Genomic DNA, 13,529 nt, shown 5'->3' with positions numbered 1-13,529 from the left:
GAGAGGGAACGGACTCAGGAAGGACTCAGGATGTCCCGTGAGTAGATTTCTCAGGGTTGGAGAGCCATTCACGGAAGATATGTGGATGGGAAGTTATGTTGTTGATGGTTACCAAGGACACATAAACTGTCTGAGTAATTTTTCATTGACTAGAGAAACTAGAATTCAGTTTTGGCAAGGCTGGGATGCCAAAAGGCAGAACTAGGAAGTGGGTGCTCTGTGTGTCTCTGGAAAAAAAGAGAAAACTTGAGACTGCACTTAAGATTCCCTCGCTTGAAGCAACATTTGTGTGCACAGCCCTCTGCCAGCTTGCAGATATGGTCTGCCTAAGTTTGGCGAGTCAGTTGTTAAATGCAACCATTATTAAAAATAAAAGTATAAAAATTTACAATTAAATGAATTCTGCTGAGACACAGGAGATAAGCATTCAAAATTCACCCTATCCCAATTAGTCTGCTACAGTTCATGACTGTCTTAATTCTTGAGGTTATTTACTTCTGCAGAGATGGTGTGATAGTGTACATTTCTCCTGACTCCACTGCAAGGACATCACATCGGCAGCCTGAAGTCAGCCATGGTGGGGGAGTTTACATCAGGGCAATAGCAAATGATACACATTAGGGCCTTTTGGCCCCCTACATGCTCAACTTCACTCCCAAAACCACTCGTAAACATTTACCACCATAAATGTTCTCCAATACTGACAAGGTTTCAAGCAGGAGAAATGAAAAAGCCCAAAGTGTCCCTGAAGCAAAACCTTCAGAGCAGAAACTCCCATCCTTTCTCATCCAGAGGTGATGAGTACAGTGATCATTTATTTAGGGATTTAGGAACTTCCTGGGCTTCCCTGTTGAGTCACCCTGCCAAAAGTTGTTTCCAAAGTCTCTCTAAAATCTCTTACTGCTTCTTAATGAGCTTTTCTTGCCAGCACCTTGTTGTTCTCACCCTTCAAAGGAAGGCTAAGTCTGAGCATGGCTCCCTGGTTCCTGGAATGGGGAAGATGATGTCATTCAACACAACCTGCACAGCTGGCTGCCTCTGTGCCTCACTTCCTTGCAGGGAGCTGAGCTGGAGGGTCTCAGACTGGGAGAGCCCTCCCCAAATCACCCTATTCAATCCCCAGCCTAAGGGCAAAAATGTGCCAGGCCCAGCATCCTACAGTTCTATGAACAAATCATCCTACAGGTGCTGTTAAATGTCTCCAAATAAATGAGGAAGAGATGGTTCCTGCAGTTCTCTGCTCTCCTGACTTAGTCCCCTTACTCCCTCCCATTGTGTCCCCATCCATCCTCAAGAATCCCCACGTCCCCCGAAACCCCACCCTCCACCCCCCCACCCCCACTCTAAGACATCTCTCCCTGGCTCCCTCTGTTCCACCATCATCTCTCCTTTCTTTTGTTTTTCTTCAGGAGAAAGTGTGAATGCAGTCCCCCCCAGCACAAATTATGCCATCGAGTTTCCCACATTTGAGTAAATCACAGGGGCAGCACATCCCGAGTGCAATGGGTGAGCCTCGCCCTGGAAAAACCACCTTCATGATCACGGTGTGGCCCCTGCCAGGTAAGTGTCATCTCTCCTTTCTCTTCCCAAACTCTATCAAGGCAGAACCAGAGACGCCATTACCCTTTTGCAAGTACCCAAGCCAACAAGAAAGGTTTCCTAGTTACGTACAACCAAGCAAGGTTTCAGAGCTTCCACTATCAACAAACTCCGAGGTCCATCCATTCCCCACAGTTCACATGGCCACAGGGTAGAAGCAGAAAGACTTCAGGAGCCCAGCTTCTCCTTAAGAGAAAAAAAGGCAAAAAAAAAAAAAAAAGACAAAGAAAAGGAAGTGCTATGCTCTCAGAGGCAGGTGGCTGGACAGAAGCAGGTAGAGCAGAGTGACCTTGAAGTACTATTATTGTCCTCAGAAGACCCGCAACCCCTAAACCAGGCACAGCTCCAGTCGTGTGCCTGTTGCAATCATCCAGCGTGGAGTACAGCCACTTGGTCCATTAGAGGCAGCTGAATTGAGAATGTGATGCTTAGGGCTCACGAAGAGTAGCACTTGGACCAAGGGATAAAAACAATGCGGGGACCCAATTTGAGTTCAACAGGAGAAACATATCTCTGACAGGCAGAGGCCAAAAGGACTGATTTGGGAGGTGCCACTGCAGGTATTCAAGAAGAGGTTGAAGTATCTTTTGTCAGGAATGTAGAAGAAGGAATTCAAATGTCAGGGAAACAGCATCAGTCTGAGAGTCAAACACGCCTGTTATTACCTGTGACCTTGGTTAAGATACTTAATACCTGTGAGCCTCAGTTGCTTCATCTATATAATGGGATACTGCACCTCACAGGATTAAATAAGAAGAAATATCAGAAAGCACCTGGCATTCAGAGGATGCCCAATAAATGTCAATCCCCTTTCCATTAAAAAGGGGGCTAGGTTAGATGAACTTAGTCTTTCTACCCCAGAGTAGGGCTCTGAAACCCTTCCTAGTTGTTGAAAAGGATGGCATACATCTGGGAGAGATCAGGAAGTCAGGTGAGAGGAGACGGAAGAAAGATGCTGAGAATGGTCAGGGAATATTCAGAGAGGTCATGCCTGCCGGTTCCTTGTTTTCTCTTTTGATTTCTGGAATAAAAGAGAAAAGCAGGATTCTGGATTGAAAATCAGAAGCCTGAGGAGTCTCCGTCTCGGGAAAGGGTAGGATTAGACAGCCCCTTCCAGCTCTGACTGCTCCCGATCAAGGAGGGTAAGGGGGACATGTTCAGGAAATGATACTGGACAACAGGAAGCAAAGACTCCTCCCCTACCCCTGAGCATGGCCCACCACCCTGACCCCATGCCCAAACCTCCGTGGAACCACAGCCACCTCAGTCTCGAATCTTACATTTTCTTTATTGTGCTAACTCTGCTGCCTCGGAGCTCAGATCTCACACTCACAATTCAGTCCAGATCCCCACCCACCCAGCCCCCGGGGCTCTCTGCCTTGGCTGGGGACACCGGCCACCGGCCTCGTGCGCTCTCGGACTTCCTCCTCTCTCCCTCTCCACGAGCCTGGGGCTCCAAGGATGAGAAGAGGGCCCGAATGGCCTTTCTCTGCCGTCTCCCGCCCTCTCCTACGTTTAGAGAAGGAGGCTCAGCCGTTCGACTCAGTTCCCGAGGGAAACGTCCTCAGCCCCCAGCCGCCGCGCGGCCGGGAGCAGCCGAGGTCGGCGCCGGCCGGAGCGCGTCCCCAGCTGCGAGCAGAGAGCCCCGCGCCCCACTCCCAGCTGGGGCGCAGCCCAGCGGCGCGCGCTCACACCAGCAGGCCGTCCTTGCTCTGCAGCGGCCCCTCGGCGGCGCTGCTGGCGGGCTCGGCGCTCTTGACCTGGACGTAGACCGGCGAGGGGCCCGCTTCGCAGGCGGCGGCCGCGGGGGCGGGGCGGGCCGCCAGGGCCACGTCCTCCGGGCCGCCGCAGGGCGGAGGCGCGTACTTGCGGCGCAGGGAGCGGCTGACGTTCTGCGTCGGGTACCCCAGGAGGTGGGTGACGCGGTTGCCGCGCCCGCTGGCCTTGCACCCCGGCGCCACGGCGTCCTCTCTGTGGAAAACAACAGGCGGGCGGGTGAGCGGGCTCCTCCGCGGCGCGGCGTGGGCACGGCCTGGGCAGAGCCGGGGGCTCTTGGCAGTCTCTCGTCTCCCGCGCCTCCCTCCGCCTCCCCTCGCCTCTCAGCCTCAGCCTCGACCTACTCTCCTCTCTGCCCCTTCCTGACCCGCGGCTCCGCAGCGTTCCCGGAGCCACCGTCCCCATCCTCCTCCGGACGGGGCTTGTCCACACATGTCCGGACAGCCCACGGCAGGGCAGGCCGCCCCATCTAGGCTCCCTCCTGTCCCCTTCTCATGTTTTCGCAGAACCACCGGCTCTGATAGAAAGGGAACCTTGGAGACCCAGAAGGAGCTGCTTTCCCTGACCTTCTTTCCTTCCTTAACCCTGACCTTGCCCTCTCTCTTCCTCTTTTCTCATCTCTCCTCTCTTAATCTTCTCCATCTCTTTCTCCATCCCCAGGGTATTGCAGTCATTAGCACTACTAGTCTTGTACTATTTTTATTTCTAGTTTGTTTCTAATATAAGTTGTTAGCACTGTTCTTAATATTAATGAACTCTTCTTAAATAGGCATGTCCAAGAATTCTCACCGGCGCGATACAAGGGAAAAGTGAAAAATACAGGCCCTGCCCTCCAGGAGCTTACAGTCTAGACAAGACAGAGAGGTGCAAAGACGCGAAGGAGATGGAGGGCAGGAGAGCAGAAGTGAAGACTGGCAGGGAAAGAGGAAAGAGAAAAGCCATGCGATGAGTGGCCGGTTGACATGCTCTGGTCCCAGCACTCCTTGGCGATGGTAGGCAGGGTGGGGTTGGGGGTCCCAGCCGGCCGGTGGTAGGCAGGGGTGAGAGGGAGCAGGGCGCCGGTCCCCTGCCGCGCAGCAGCATGCAGCATGCATCAGGTTTTACCTGATCTCATTAGACAAGTCGCCGCAGGCCCCTCCGCCGACCCCGCCGCCGACCCCGCCGCCGTAGCCGAAGGCACCGCGGGAGCCGCCGCCGACCCCGGCGCCCCCGCAGCAGCAGCAGACGAGCCCCCAGATGCCCACCAAGAGGCAGCCCAGCGCGAGCAAAGAGCCCAGCACTGCGCCGATGATGATTCCTATGCGCCGGGTGTCTGGGGAGAGAAGTAGAGACTCGTCAGGCTTTCTGCAGCCTAGCAGGTGCTTGGCTAACCCGGAGTGGCAAGCACAGGACTTCTGTATGAAAAAGGATGGGGGACCCAGGAGATCTCAGGGCCCTTGGACACACAGGGAGGAATATATGGGGAGAGGCAAGTTAACTCCTCATATTTGCATGTTTCTCCCAGGGCTTCCTGGCTGACCTTGGCAGAGCTATATGCATTGATGAGACCCATAAGGCTGATCCTGCTGAGACTCCAAAATACAGCCCAGGTTCCTCCCATCCAACCCTCCCAGCCAAGGAGCCATTGCCTGCACCCACCTGAGACCTTCACCTCCACCACACACACGCTGTAGCCCACGTGGTTGGCCACTGTGCACTGATACAGCCCATCATCCTTGTAGGAGATGTCCTTCAACACTAAGTCACCGTTGTTCAGGCCTGAAACTGAAGGAGCATCAGAGGGCAATGGTGAGGCCAAGGGGCTTGGTGTTTGAGAGCTTGACCCCAGCCTAGACCACTGCAGGATGGCCCATGGAAGGAGGGTGTGTGTACACACACAAGTCCACCCCACTGTGTCCAGGTGAGTCACCTTCCCCTGCTGAAAGAGAGGCAAGGAAGGCCCCTTTCCCAGCAACAGGAAAGAAACCATGATTTCACTCTCTGACCTTGGGGAAATATGCCCCCTCCCTGAGCCTCGGTCTCCTCATTTGTGCAGTGAGGACCAGGTTAGACCAGAGGAATTCTAAGGCTCCTTCCAGCTCTGATCGTCTTTGATTGTGAGTACCAGTCAGCATCTCTCTGTGCCAGCAGCTTTACACACCTCATCCCGTGTAATTCTCACACGCCCTTGGAGGATGGCCCTTAGCATTCCCTTCTCATATACCGTAGAATGAAACCACAGCACAGAGAGGCCAAGCCACTTGCCTGAGCCTTGCTGCCAGTCACGGTCCAGCCAGAATGCAAACCCAGCTCTATCTGAAACCATGCTCTTTCCGAATTAGTCATGCTGCTTTCGACTGACTCTCCCCTTTTGCCTTCTCTTCTTCCCTCTATAGCAGCTTCTGGAACAGGCTCCAAGGAGGAGTCTCCCACAGCTGGTGCCGCTGATGACCTAGGGGAGCCCCAGCGGGACCCAGCATCCCCATCTTCCCCTCTCCCAAGGCCCCCTCACCTTGACTGATGGAGCTGTGGAAGGACTCATGGTAGGAGAGCTCAGAGTGGAAGCTGTGCTGAGAATGGTAAGACCCAGCCCGGTAGGGGTGAGTATGCCCGCTGATCTTGGCCCACTTGTAGGTGAGAGGTGGGCTGCCCCCATTGGCGAAGCACTTCAGCACCACATCATTGCCGTGTGTAAAGTGGCCCTCAGACCAGCATAAGGGCACCGCAGGCCGCGCTACAGGGAAGAGGGTAGTTGTGAGCCAGGGCCCAGCCAAGAGGCAGAGCCAGGCTCAGGGTGGCCAGGCCACCCTTGATTCTGAAGGCTGGGGAAGGGGATCCCAGAGGAGCCTGCTCACACCTTGGACGGTGATGATGACCCTCCGGGTGGCCACGGTGGTCTTCTTCACCCGGCACTCATAGGTGGCTGTGTCGGAGACTTGCAGGTTCGAGAGGGTAATGGAGGCATCGTACTGGCTGGGGTCTGAGGCTGCAAAGCGCACCCTCTGCTGCAGATGGGGGAGGTTGCCATGGTTGATCGTCTTGTCCTGGTAACTAAGGAACTGTGAAGAGAAGAAAACAGAGATGGTGAGACAGGTAGAGCCAAGGAAGGCCTTGTGGATTGGCTGTCTGGGGCAATTCACTGAACTTCCCTGAGACTCAGCTTTCTTGGATGAAAAACAGGAATGATAATGCCTGATCCACTGACTTTTAACAGAATGTGTGAGATCATATGAAATCAGGCACTCTCTGCCTAATAGCTACCTCCCAGGGGCATGTGAGGATTAAATGGGATGAGATGAATAAAGCCACAGGCGCACAGAGAAGCTGGATGGTACTCAATCAAAGGCTATCTGAGCTGGAAGTGTAAGGTCGGGCCAGGACAGTGCCTGTCTTCCTTTTGGAGTGGGGTGGGAGGAGTTGGCCTGACTGACTAGCTTGATTGGAAATTACACAGCTCCTCCCCATTGCCCCATTCTCTCGAGAAGCCTTGGGGAAAGTTCAAGGGCTGGGTTTTCTTATTCGCCCTGCAGTGTGCTAGCTGCCCAACAAGTGAATACTATGAAGTGTGGAGTAAGGAGAATCACGTACCCAGAGAGAATCACTTACCACATTCTCCCGATGTGAGGGGTCTGAGTTGACCTGCTTCCACTCGATGTCCAGCCCATTAGGACCGTAGTCCTCAGGGTCCAGGATGTAGGGGCAGCCCAGCCTCACATTGTCACCTTCCGCCAGGTACAGGATCTCCTGGCCATCCCCGTTGATCCGTACAGCAGACAGCAGCGCTAGGATACAGGCAGGGCAGATGGGATAAGGGGAGCGGGACCAGGGCTTGGGATCAGCTTTAGCTCCCTTCTCTCCACCATTCCTTGTCAGTGGCAGCCCGGGCCTCAGTGCGGGTTCCTCAGGGAGTAGGGCCTGCTCTCAGAGTGTGCATGACTTGATCCATGCATATCTGTGCTGACTTGTGTTAGCGTGTCTGTATTCTATAACTGTGTAGAATTGCAAGTATACTGTTTGTATATTGTATATATATAGTTATTAAGAATGCTTATATATGGGACTTCTCTGGTGGTCCAGTGGTTAGGAATTCGCCCTCCAATGCAGGGGATGTGAGTGCGATACCTGGTCAAGGAGCTAAGATCCTACGCACTGTGAGGCAACTAAGCCCATGCACCATGACTATTGAGCCAACACACTCTGGAGCCTACGCGCCACAACTTGAGAAAGCCCATGTTCTGCAGTGAAGACCCAGCACAGTCAAAATAAAAATAATAAAATTTTAAAATAAAATATGAATGCTTGTATGTATGCATGATTATATATGCATGTGTGGATATGTCCACATATGTACATTGTGTGTTTATGAGTGTTTGTGGCTGCTTATGTGTACTGTAGGGAGATTTATGCACATGACTAGGTAGAGTGTCTGCTTCTATATTTACATGACAGGACCTGTGGGTGTGAGCGTGTGTGTGCCTGTGTGTGGAGGCATGTGGAGCACGTCGAGTTGTTAAATGCTCTGATGGAAGTGACTGGCTGGTTAAAAGCCACATCTGTCTGGACCAAGTGAAGTGGTCGTGTCCAGAGGCAGGAGGATGGACACCATGACCTCTGGAGTCCTCTGTGTGTCTGTGTGTGACAGTGCATATCTGTGGCTGTGTGCCCACGTGACGGTGTGTGCCTGGCTGTGTAAGTGCTCTGAGTGATAGTGTGTGCCTGTGTGCAGCTGTGACCAGGAGCTTGGCTGCATCCGTGTGTGACAATGCATGATAGCGTTGAGACCAAGGCCGCAGTCGTCTGTAGTATAGGACGGGCGAGCCTTGCGTGAAGGCATGTGGCATTGTGTGCTCTGCGTCATGCCCCCTGTGTGATCCTGTGGCTCAGGTATAGCCACCTTCACATGCTCGCTCCACCTGGGGCCCCTCCCGCTGCTACCAGCCCTAGCCTCACTGAGTCAGCCCCAAGTGAGGAGCCAGGATCTGGAAGCTCAGGACTGATCTCTCCCTCCCTCCCCTGAAGCCCCAGGCAAGTGCTAGCCCCAACCGGTTGGACCTACAGAGGAACACGAAGTTGGGGGGTTGGTACCCAAAGGGCCCCAACCCTGGCTGAGCGGGCATCACGCCACCTCACAGTCTCCAGCCTTCCCCTCGCCCCCGGCCCCTTGCCCAGCCTGGCTCACTCTGCAAGAATTAGCGAGTCCTTTGGCATCTCAGCCCCTGGTCTCGATTGCTCATCCTGCTTTTGCTTCTCTGGTTCTCTCCCGGGACCACCTGCACACTTAGAGAGCGTCTCACACACACACACGATTACACACTGTCACAGCCAGAGACATCAACACACAGACACAGTCTTACACGCCTTCAAAATGCAGATACCTACCTATGGAGTCCCACCTTCCTGTACACACAGACACTGTCAGATCCACACAGACACACAGTCATACAGACACAACTACACACAAACACAGGTACATATTAATCCAGAAGATACACCCACTGCATACACTGGCAGTCCCCCATGTGCGTTCATTCAAGACTAAGCTGCAGAAGCTTAGCCTGGTTCTTAGAGAGCCAGCAGGAGCCCTTTCAACATCCGCAGCACCACAGGCATCACTGAACCTGCCCCTCAGGATCCCAGCTGGGCCATCAGCCTTGCCCTGAACCCGCCCCCCACCCCTGCTCAAGCCTCCAGGGTAACCCAGAGCAGGCAGACTAGCTGCTGGGGCTCTAACGGGACTTGGTGATGCCTTCTCTAGCCCCAGGCCATGCTAACACCAGCCCACTCCTGAGATAAAGATCCTAACACCATCTGCCAGGCCCTGGGCTGGCACAAGGCAAGCCAGAGATGAGCCAGAACTCAGTAGAGTGCGGAGGCTCCACCCTGGGGAAGCAACAAGAGAATGCTCTCCACATCCTGGGAGCCAGCCGGGTGGGAGGGTGAGTATTCTGGGCAGGGGGCTTGGGAGGGAGGGATGGACTGAAAGAGAGTGTCTCCACCCTGCACTAGGCAGAGTGTCTGCCTTTGTCCCAGGCCAGGGAGCCTCACCCTAGCCTTTTAGTTTCCCTAAATCTCTCTCAACCTCCTCCCAGGCTTTCTGCACCCTCTTGCTCTCCTGGGGAAGTCACTCCTGGTGTCTCACCTTCACTCCTCTTGCTGTGGTGCTAAGGAAGTACCTCCAGGGAGTGTGAGAGGAGAGAGAAGCTGGGAGGATGGAAGAAGACCAGAGTGGAAGAGCAAGAGTTGTGTGCAGAGACTTAGAGAAGGGGCAGGGAAATCACGACAGGCTTGCCAAGGAAGAGGGCAGATGCCTCAAAAGCCGTGTCTACTCTCAGCTTGTAAGTCCTTTGTGAATTTGTAAGCTGCTTCCAGAACCATGAACCCTCCTTCTGCAGATAAAGGAGGAGAAGGGAAGGGAGGGGAGAAACGGCAGCCCCCACAAAAGGTACACACGACACACAGAGATGTGCCAGGTCCCCACAGCACAGCTTCCACAGTAAGCTCAGCCAGGCCAGCTCCCACCAGACAGAGAAGATGTTGCAGGCTTGCTGCCAGAAAGGCGGACACTCATATGCTCCCTGCTCCCTGAGCTCCTCCCCTGTGCCCCCTCAGCCCGCACCCTGACCCCCGAGAGCATCTCAGCCATGTCCACCGATGCCCACACAGATGGGCTCTTGCTAGGACTTGCCCCATCCTGGGCAGGCAGCCTCGATGTCCAGTCCGGAGCCCTGCCCTCCACGCGTGTCCCAGGGAGGGGGCTCTGGGAGTCACCTTCCCCGCCCTCCCCAGGCTCACCCTGGACAGGCTGTGTGCTACCCTGGAGCTTTCACGGTGCAGGGGCCCAGTCCTGCTGGAAGCAGCCCATTCATTCTCCACCAGCCCAAGGCTCTGCCCTCTCCAGGCAAGTGGGGTGGGTGGGAGGCCCTCCCACTGGGGATAGCACACAGACCAATGGAAAAGAGATCTTTCCAGGCTCCTCCTCAGCCCCCACCCCCAGTTCCCATAGTAACTCCTGGTGAGCCCTATGCTCCCATTCACAGCATGTACAAACGTGTGTGAGCCCCACAGGTTCACGGACACAATGAAGAGCCATCCAAGAACACATGCCCCAAACCAAGTGCAGGGCTCTCCTGGGGAGAGGTCCCCTTGGCAACATCCAAACTCCAGCCCAGCAGGGCAAGGGGGGCAGCACCCTGCCAGGGAATCCAAGCCCACCTTCCAGGCTCCTCTGTGAGCCCCTCATTGCCTTTCTCCTGTGCATCCGGCATCAGGTGGGCATCCCGCCCCTGCCCAGCCCCATACCTGGGCTCAGGCACGCGAGCAGAAGGTGGAATGCTCCTCGGACTCCCATGTCTCTAGGTTCGGTGCTTCCTCCGCCGGGGCTAGGATCCCTGGGGCCGGTGGCTGCAGGCCGGCGGCTGTGGGTGTGTGGGGACAGGTGGAGGGAAGGGGAGCGGAGGGCCCAGACGCTGCCCGGGGGTGGCAGGAAGGTGCAGCAAGTGCCCTGCTGGGGAGCAGCCGGAGTTATTTCTACAGGAGGGAGGGGGCCTGGTCCCCGCCTTGGGGAGGAGTCCCAGGAGCCCTAATTAGCAGGGTGACAAAGAGTGGCCTACCCAGGCATCACCCAGCCCTTCCCCAAGCTCTTCCCTATCCTGAGAGAGGCGCAGGGTGGCCAGCGGGACTTGTAATTAGGCACCTGTTAAACTTCCACTTCCTCCTGGCCCCATCCTTGGGGTGACAACAGTCACCCAATTTTACGGCGTCCACGGAGCACCCCTCACCACTCATTTGTTGCCTCTTCCCTCGGGGAAATGGAGAAGGCTGGCGCTGACCCCAGGGCACTGTGTTTGACACGCAGGTTTCCAAATCCCACGCCCTCCTCATTTCCCTGACCCTGCAGACCCCCTCCCACCCAGGTCAAGACCTGTGGGAAAGGGCACCAGGGAAGGGGATGCTGGGACTGGAGGGGAGGCCCCAGATTAAAGGGACCCAGGACTTCAAAGGGCGTCAGGCCTCCTGAGCTGAAAGGAGGAGGGGAGGGGTCTGTGGGGAATTGGGGTCTTCCCCTGGCTGCCCCCTCTTGAGCTGTGCCCTGCGCCTTTACCTGAGGCAGGGTCACCCCCAGGTGCACAGGATCCTGCAGAACCGGGTGTGTTACAGGGGATCCAGCCTCCCACCTCCCACACACAACCAAAACCAGTTCAGTGACGCCTAAGACGAGAGGGCCCAGTGGGTGCAGAGGGAGTGAGGTGAGTGGACGGGCAGGTGAGGGGCTGCTGGGGAAATGAGCGCCAGGAAGGCAGGGGGAGGGGTGTGCCTTTGTACATGGACACCCCTCACCAGAGTGTCTGTTGAGTAGTACCAAGCCCCTCTTTACACCCTTCTTTCAGGGATAGAATGGCGCCCTTGCTTCTGTGCACAGGGAGACCAAGGACCCTCCTGACGTGGATGGTCATCAGGGTGACTAAGCCCCCACCATTGCAGGCAGGTTGGAGCTGGGATGAGAAGTCCTGCTGGGCAGGGCGAGAAAATGGAGGGCCAGCCCTTGCTCGTTGCTCCGGGGAGTGGGGGGGCGGTCCCAGAACAGGCCTTGGGCCTCCCCTAGACTCCAGGACTGCCCCATACACAGTGGTAGGGGCCCAGCCATGAGTGGCTTTATTCAACAATTCAACTCTCTCCAAAGGCTTAAGGGTCCTGCCCTATTGCTGACAGGGGCACAGGAAGGGGATGGGGAAGAGTCTTGGAGAGAGTCACGGGGCTCAGGACGCTGCCAGGGCCCACCCCTCTGGGAAAAATAAGACAGAACAATAAGGAAGTACAAGGAGTCTATGCTGGAATCTCTGCATTCCAGCCCCACAGCTGCACTCCCAACAATAACAGCGTGCTCCGGGGCCCACGACTTGTACACTGTAAATGTCCTTATTTGCTTATTCACTTTAAGGATTATAGGATTGGCCTGCACACTCTGGAGAACACAGATCATTATTCCCACTTTACAGATGGGGATATAGAGGTCTAGAAAAACACGAGGATTTAGTCTAGGTGATGCTGCTACAGCCTGACTAAGTGGAGAACAAGCAGGCATCCTGACTCTCAGTCCAGAGTGGACCAAGAAAAGGGCATAGCAACCCTGTGGGTTACCAGACCCACTCCTGGGGAAAGGCAATGATAGGTGGAGGGGTGAACAGGTGGGGCCAGGAAGAGGGAGTCTGAAAAGAGAGGAGTAAGACTGTGGTTCCTTTAGACTGAAATGTAGGGCTGGAGTTTAACTGGATTCGGAATTTTAGCTACTGTTAGAGTTGGAGAGAAGACTGGAGCCAAGATTAAGATTGAGGTTAGGTGGAATGAGGAACGAGGCTCAGGTCAGATTTGAGGTTGGGAAGAGAGTTAACATTAGGATTAAGGATAGAATTACAGCTAGAACTGAGGCTAGGCTTCATGGCTGGGATTCGTGTTTGATAAGGAACAGGGTTTTAGTGTCATCTACAGCTTTGCCTGGGGATGCAATCGAAGGCAGGCTTGAGATTGACTTAGGATTGGATTTAGAGCTGGGTTAAACTTGAGTTTGGGATTTGACTTAGAATAGGCATGGGAAATAGATGGGGAAACAGTGGAAACAGTGTCAGACTTTACTTGGGGGGGCTCCAAAATCACTGCAGATGGTGACTGCAGCCATGAAATTAAAAGACGCTTACTCCTTGGAAGGAAAGTTATGACCAACCTAGATAGCATATTCAAAAGCAGAGACATTACTTTGCCAACAAAGGTCCATCTAGTCAAGGCTATGGTTTTCCAGTGGTCATGTATGGATGTGAGAGTTGGACTGTGAAGAAAGCAACAAAGAATTGATGCTTTTGAACTGTGGCGTTGGAGAAGACTCTTGAGAGTCCCTTGGACTGAAAGGAGATCCAACCAGTCCATTCTAAAGGAGATCAGTCCTGGGTGTTATTTGGAAGGAATTATGCTAAAGCTGAAACTCCAGTACTTTGGCCACCTCATGAGAAGAGTTGACTCATTGGAAAAGACTCTGATACTGGGAGGGATTGGGGGCAGGAGGAGAAGGGGACGACAGAGGATGAGATGGCTGGATGGCATCACTGACTCGATGGACTTGAGTTTGAGTGAACTCCAGGAGTCCGTGATGGACAGGGAGGCCTGGTGTGTTGCAATTCATGGGG

General features: G+C 54.5%; 1 protein-coding gene, 1 long non-coding RNA gene and 1 other non-coding gene across 4 annotated transcripts; 1 reads left to right on the top strand and 2 right to left on the bottom strand.

Moving 5' to 3' along the window:
* Positions 1–1,406: 1,406 nt before the first annotated feature.
* On the bottom strand, positions 1,407–1,568 carry LOC133245484 (U1 spliceosomal RNA). Its single transcript, XR_009735739.1, has one exon. It is a non-coding gene; the product is annotated as a U1 spliceosomal RNA (small nuclear RNA).
* Positions 1,569–2,868: 1,300 nt separating this feature from the next.
* Positions 2,869–10,944, bottom strand: VSIG8 (V-set and immunoglobulin domain containing 8). Its single transcript, XM_061402019.1, has 7 exons — positions 10,654–10,944; positions 6,961–7,136; positions 6,212–6,413; positions 5,867–6,088; positions 5,014–5,139; positions 4,480–4,687; positions 2,869–3,570 (listed from the first exon to the last, which is right to left on the bottom strand). Exons 1-7 carry the CDS (start codon positions 10,700–10,702, stop codon positions 3,288–3,290), a joined length of 1,266 nt encoding a protein of 421 aa, XP_061258003.1. The 5' UTR covers positions 10,703–10,944; the 3' UTR covers positions 2,869–3,287.
* On the top strand, positions 5,133–7,650 carry LOC133238685 (uncharacterized). 2 transcript variants are annotated; one of them, XR_009733594.1, is made up of 3 exons: positions 5,133–5,275; positions 5,411–5,471; positions 5,751–7,650. It is a non-coding gene; the product is annotated as an uncharacterized LOC133238685 (long non-coding RNA). The 2 variants fall into 2 exon arrangements; XR_009733593.1 differs by having other exon boundaries at positions 5,411–7,650.
* Positions 10,945–13,529: the final 2,585 nt, after the last annotated feature.

The sequence above is a fragment of the Bos javanicus genome, chromosome 3 (assembly GCF_032452875.1).
Source record: "Bos javanicus breed banteng chromosome 3, ARS-OSU_banteng_1.0, whole genome shotgun sequence".
Lineage (NCBI taxonomy): Eukaryota > Metazoa > Chordata > Mammalia > Artiodactyla > Bovidae > Bos > Bos javanicus.
This window is presented reverse-complemented; position numbering and strand designations above follow the sequence as displayed.

What these genes read in the sequence shown, in the direction of transcription:
- VSIG8 (XM_061402019.1), bottom strand. Translation starts at nt 10,702, where the DNA reads ATGGGAGTCCGAGGAGCATTCCACCTTCTGCTCGCGTGCCTGAGCCCA. An exon ending in GGTCATCATCACCGTCCAAG is followed by an intron (nt 6,089 to 6,211) that starts GTGTGAGCAGGC and finishes TCTTCCCTGTAG; the next exon opens with CGCGGCCTGCGGTGCCCTTA. An exon ending in GACTTGTCTAATGAGATCAG is followed by an intron (nt 3,571 to 4,479) that starts GTAAAACCTGAT and finishes TGTTTTCCACAG; the next exon opens with AGAGGACGCCGTGGCGCCGG.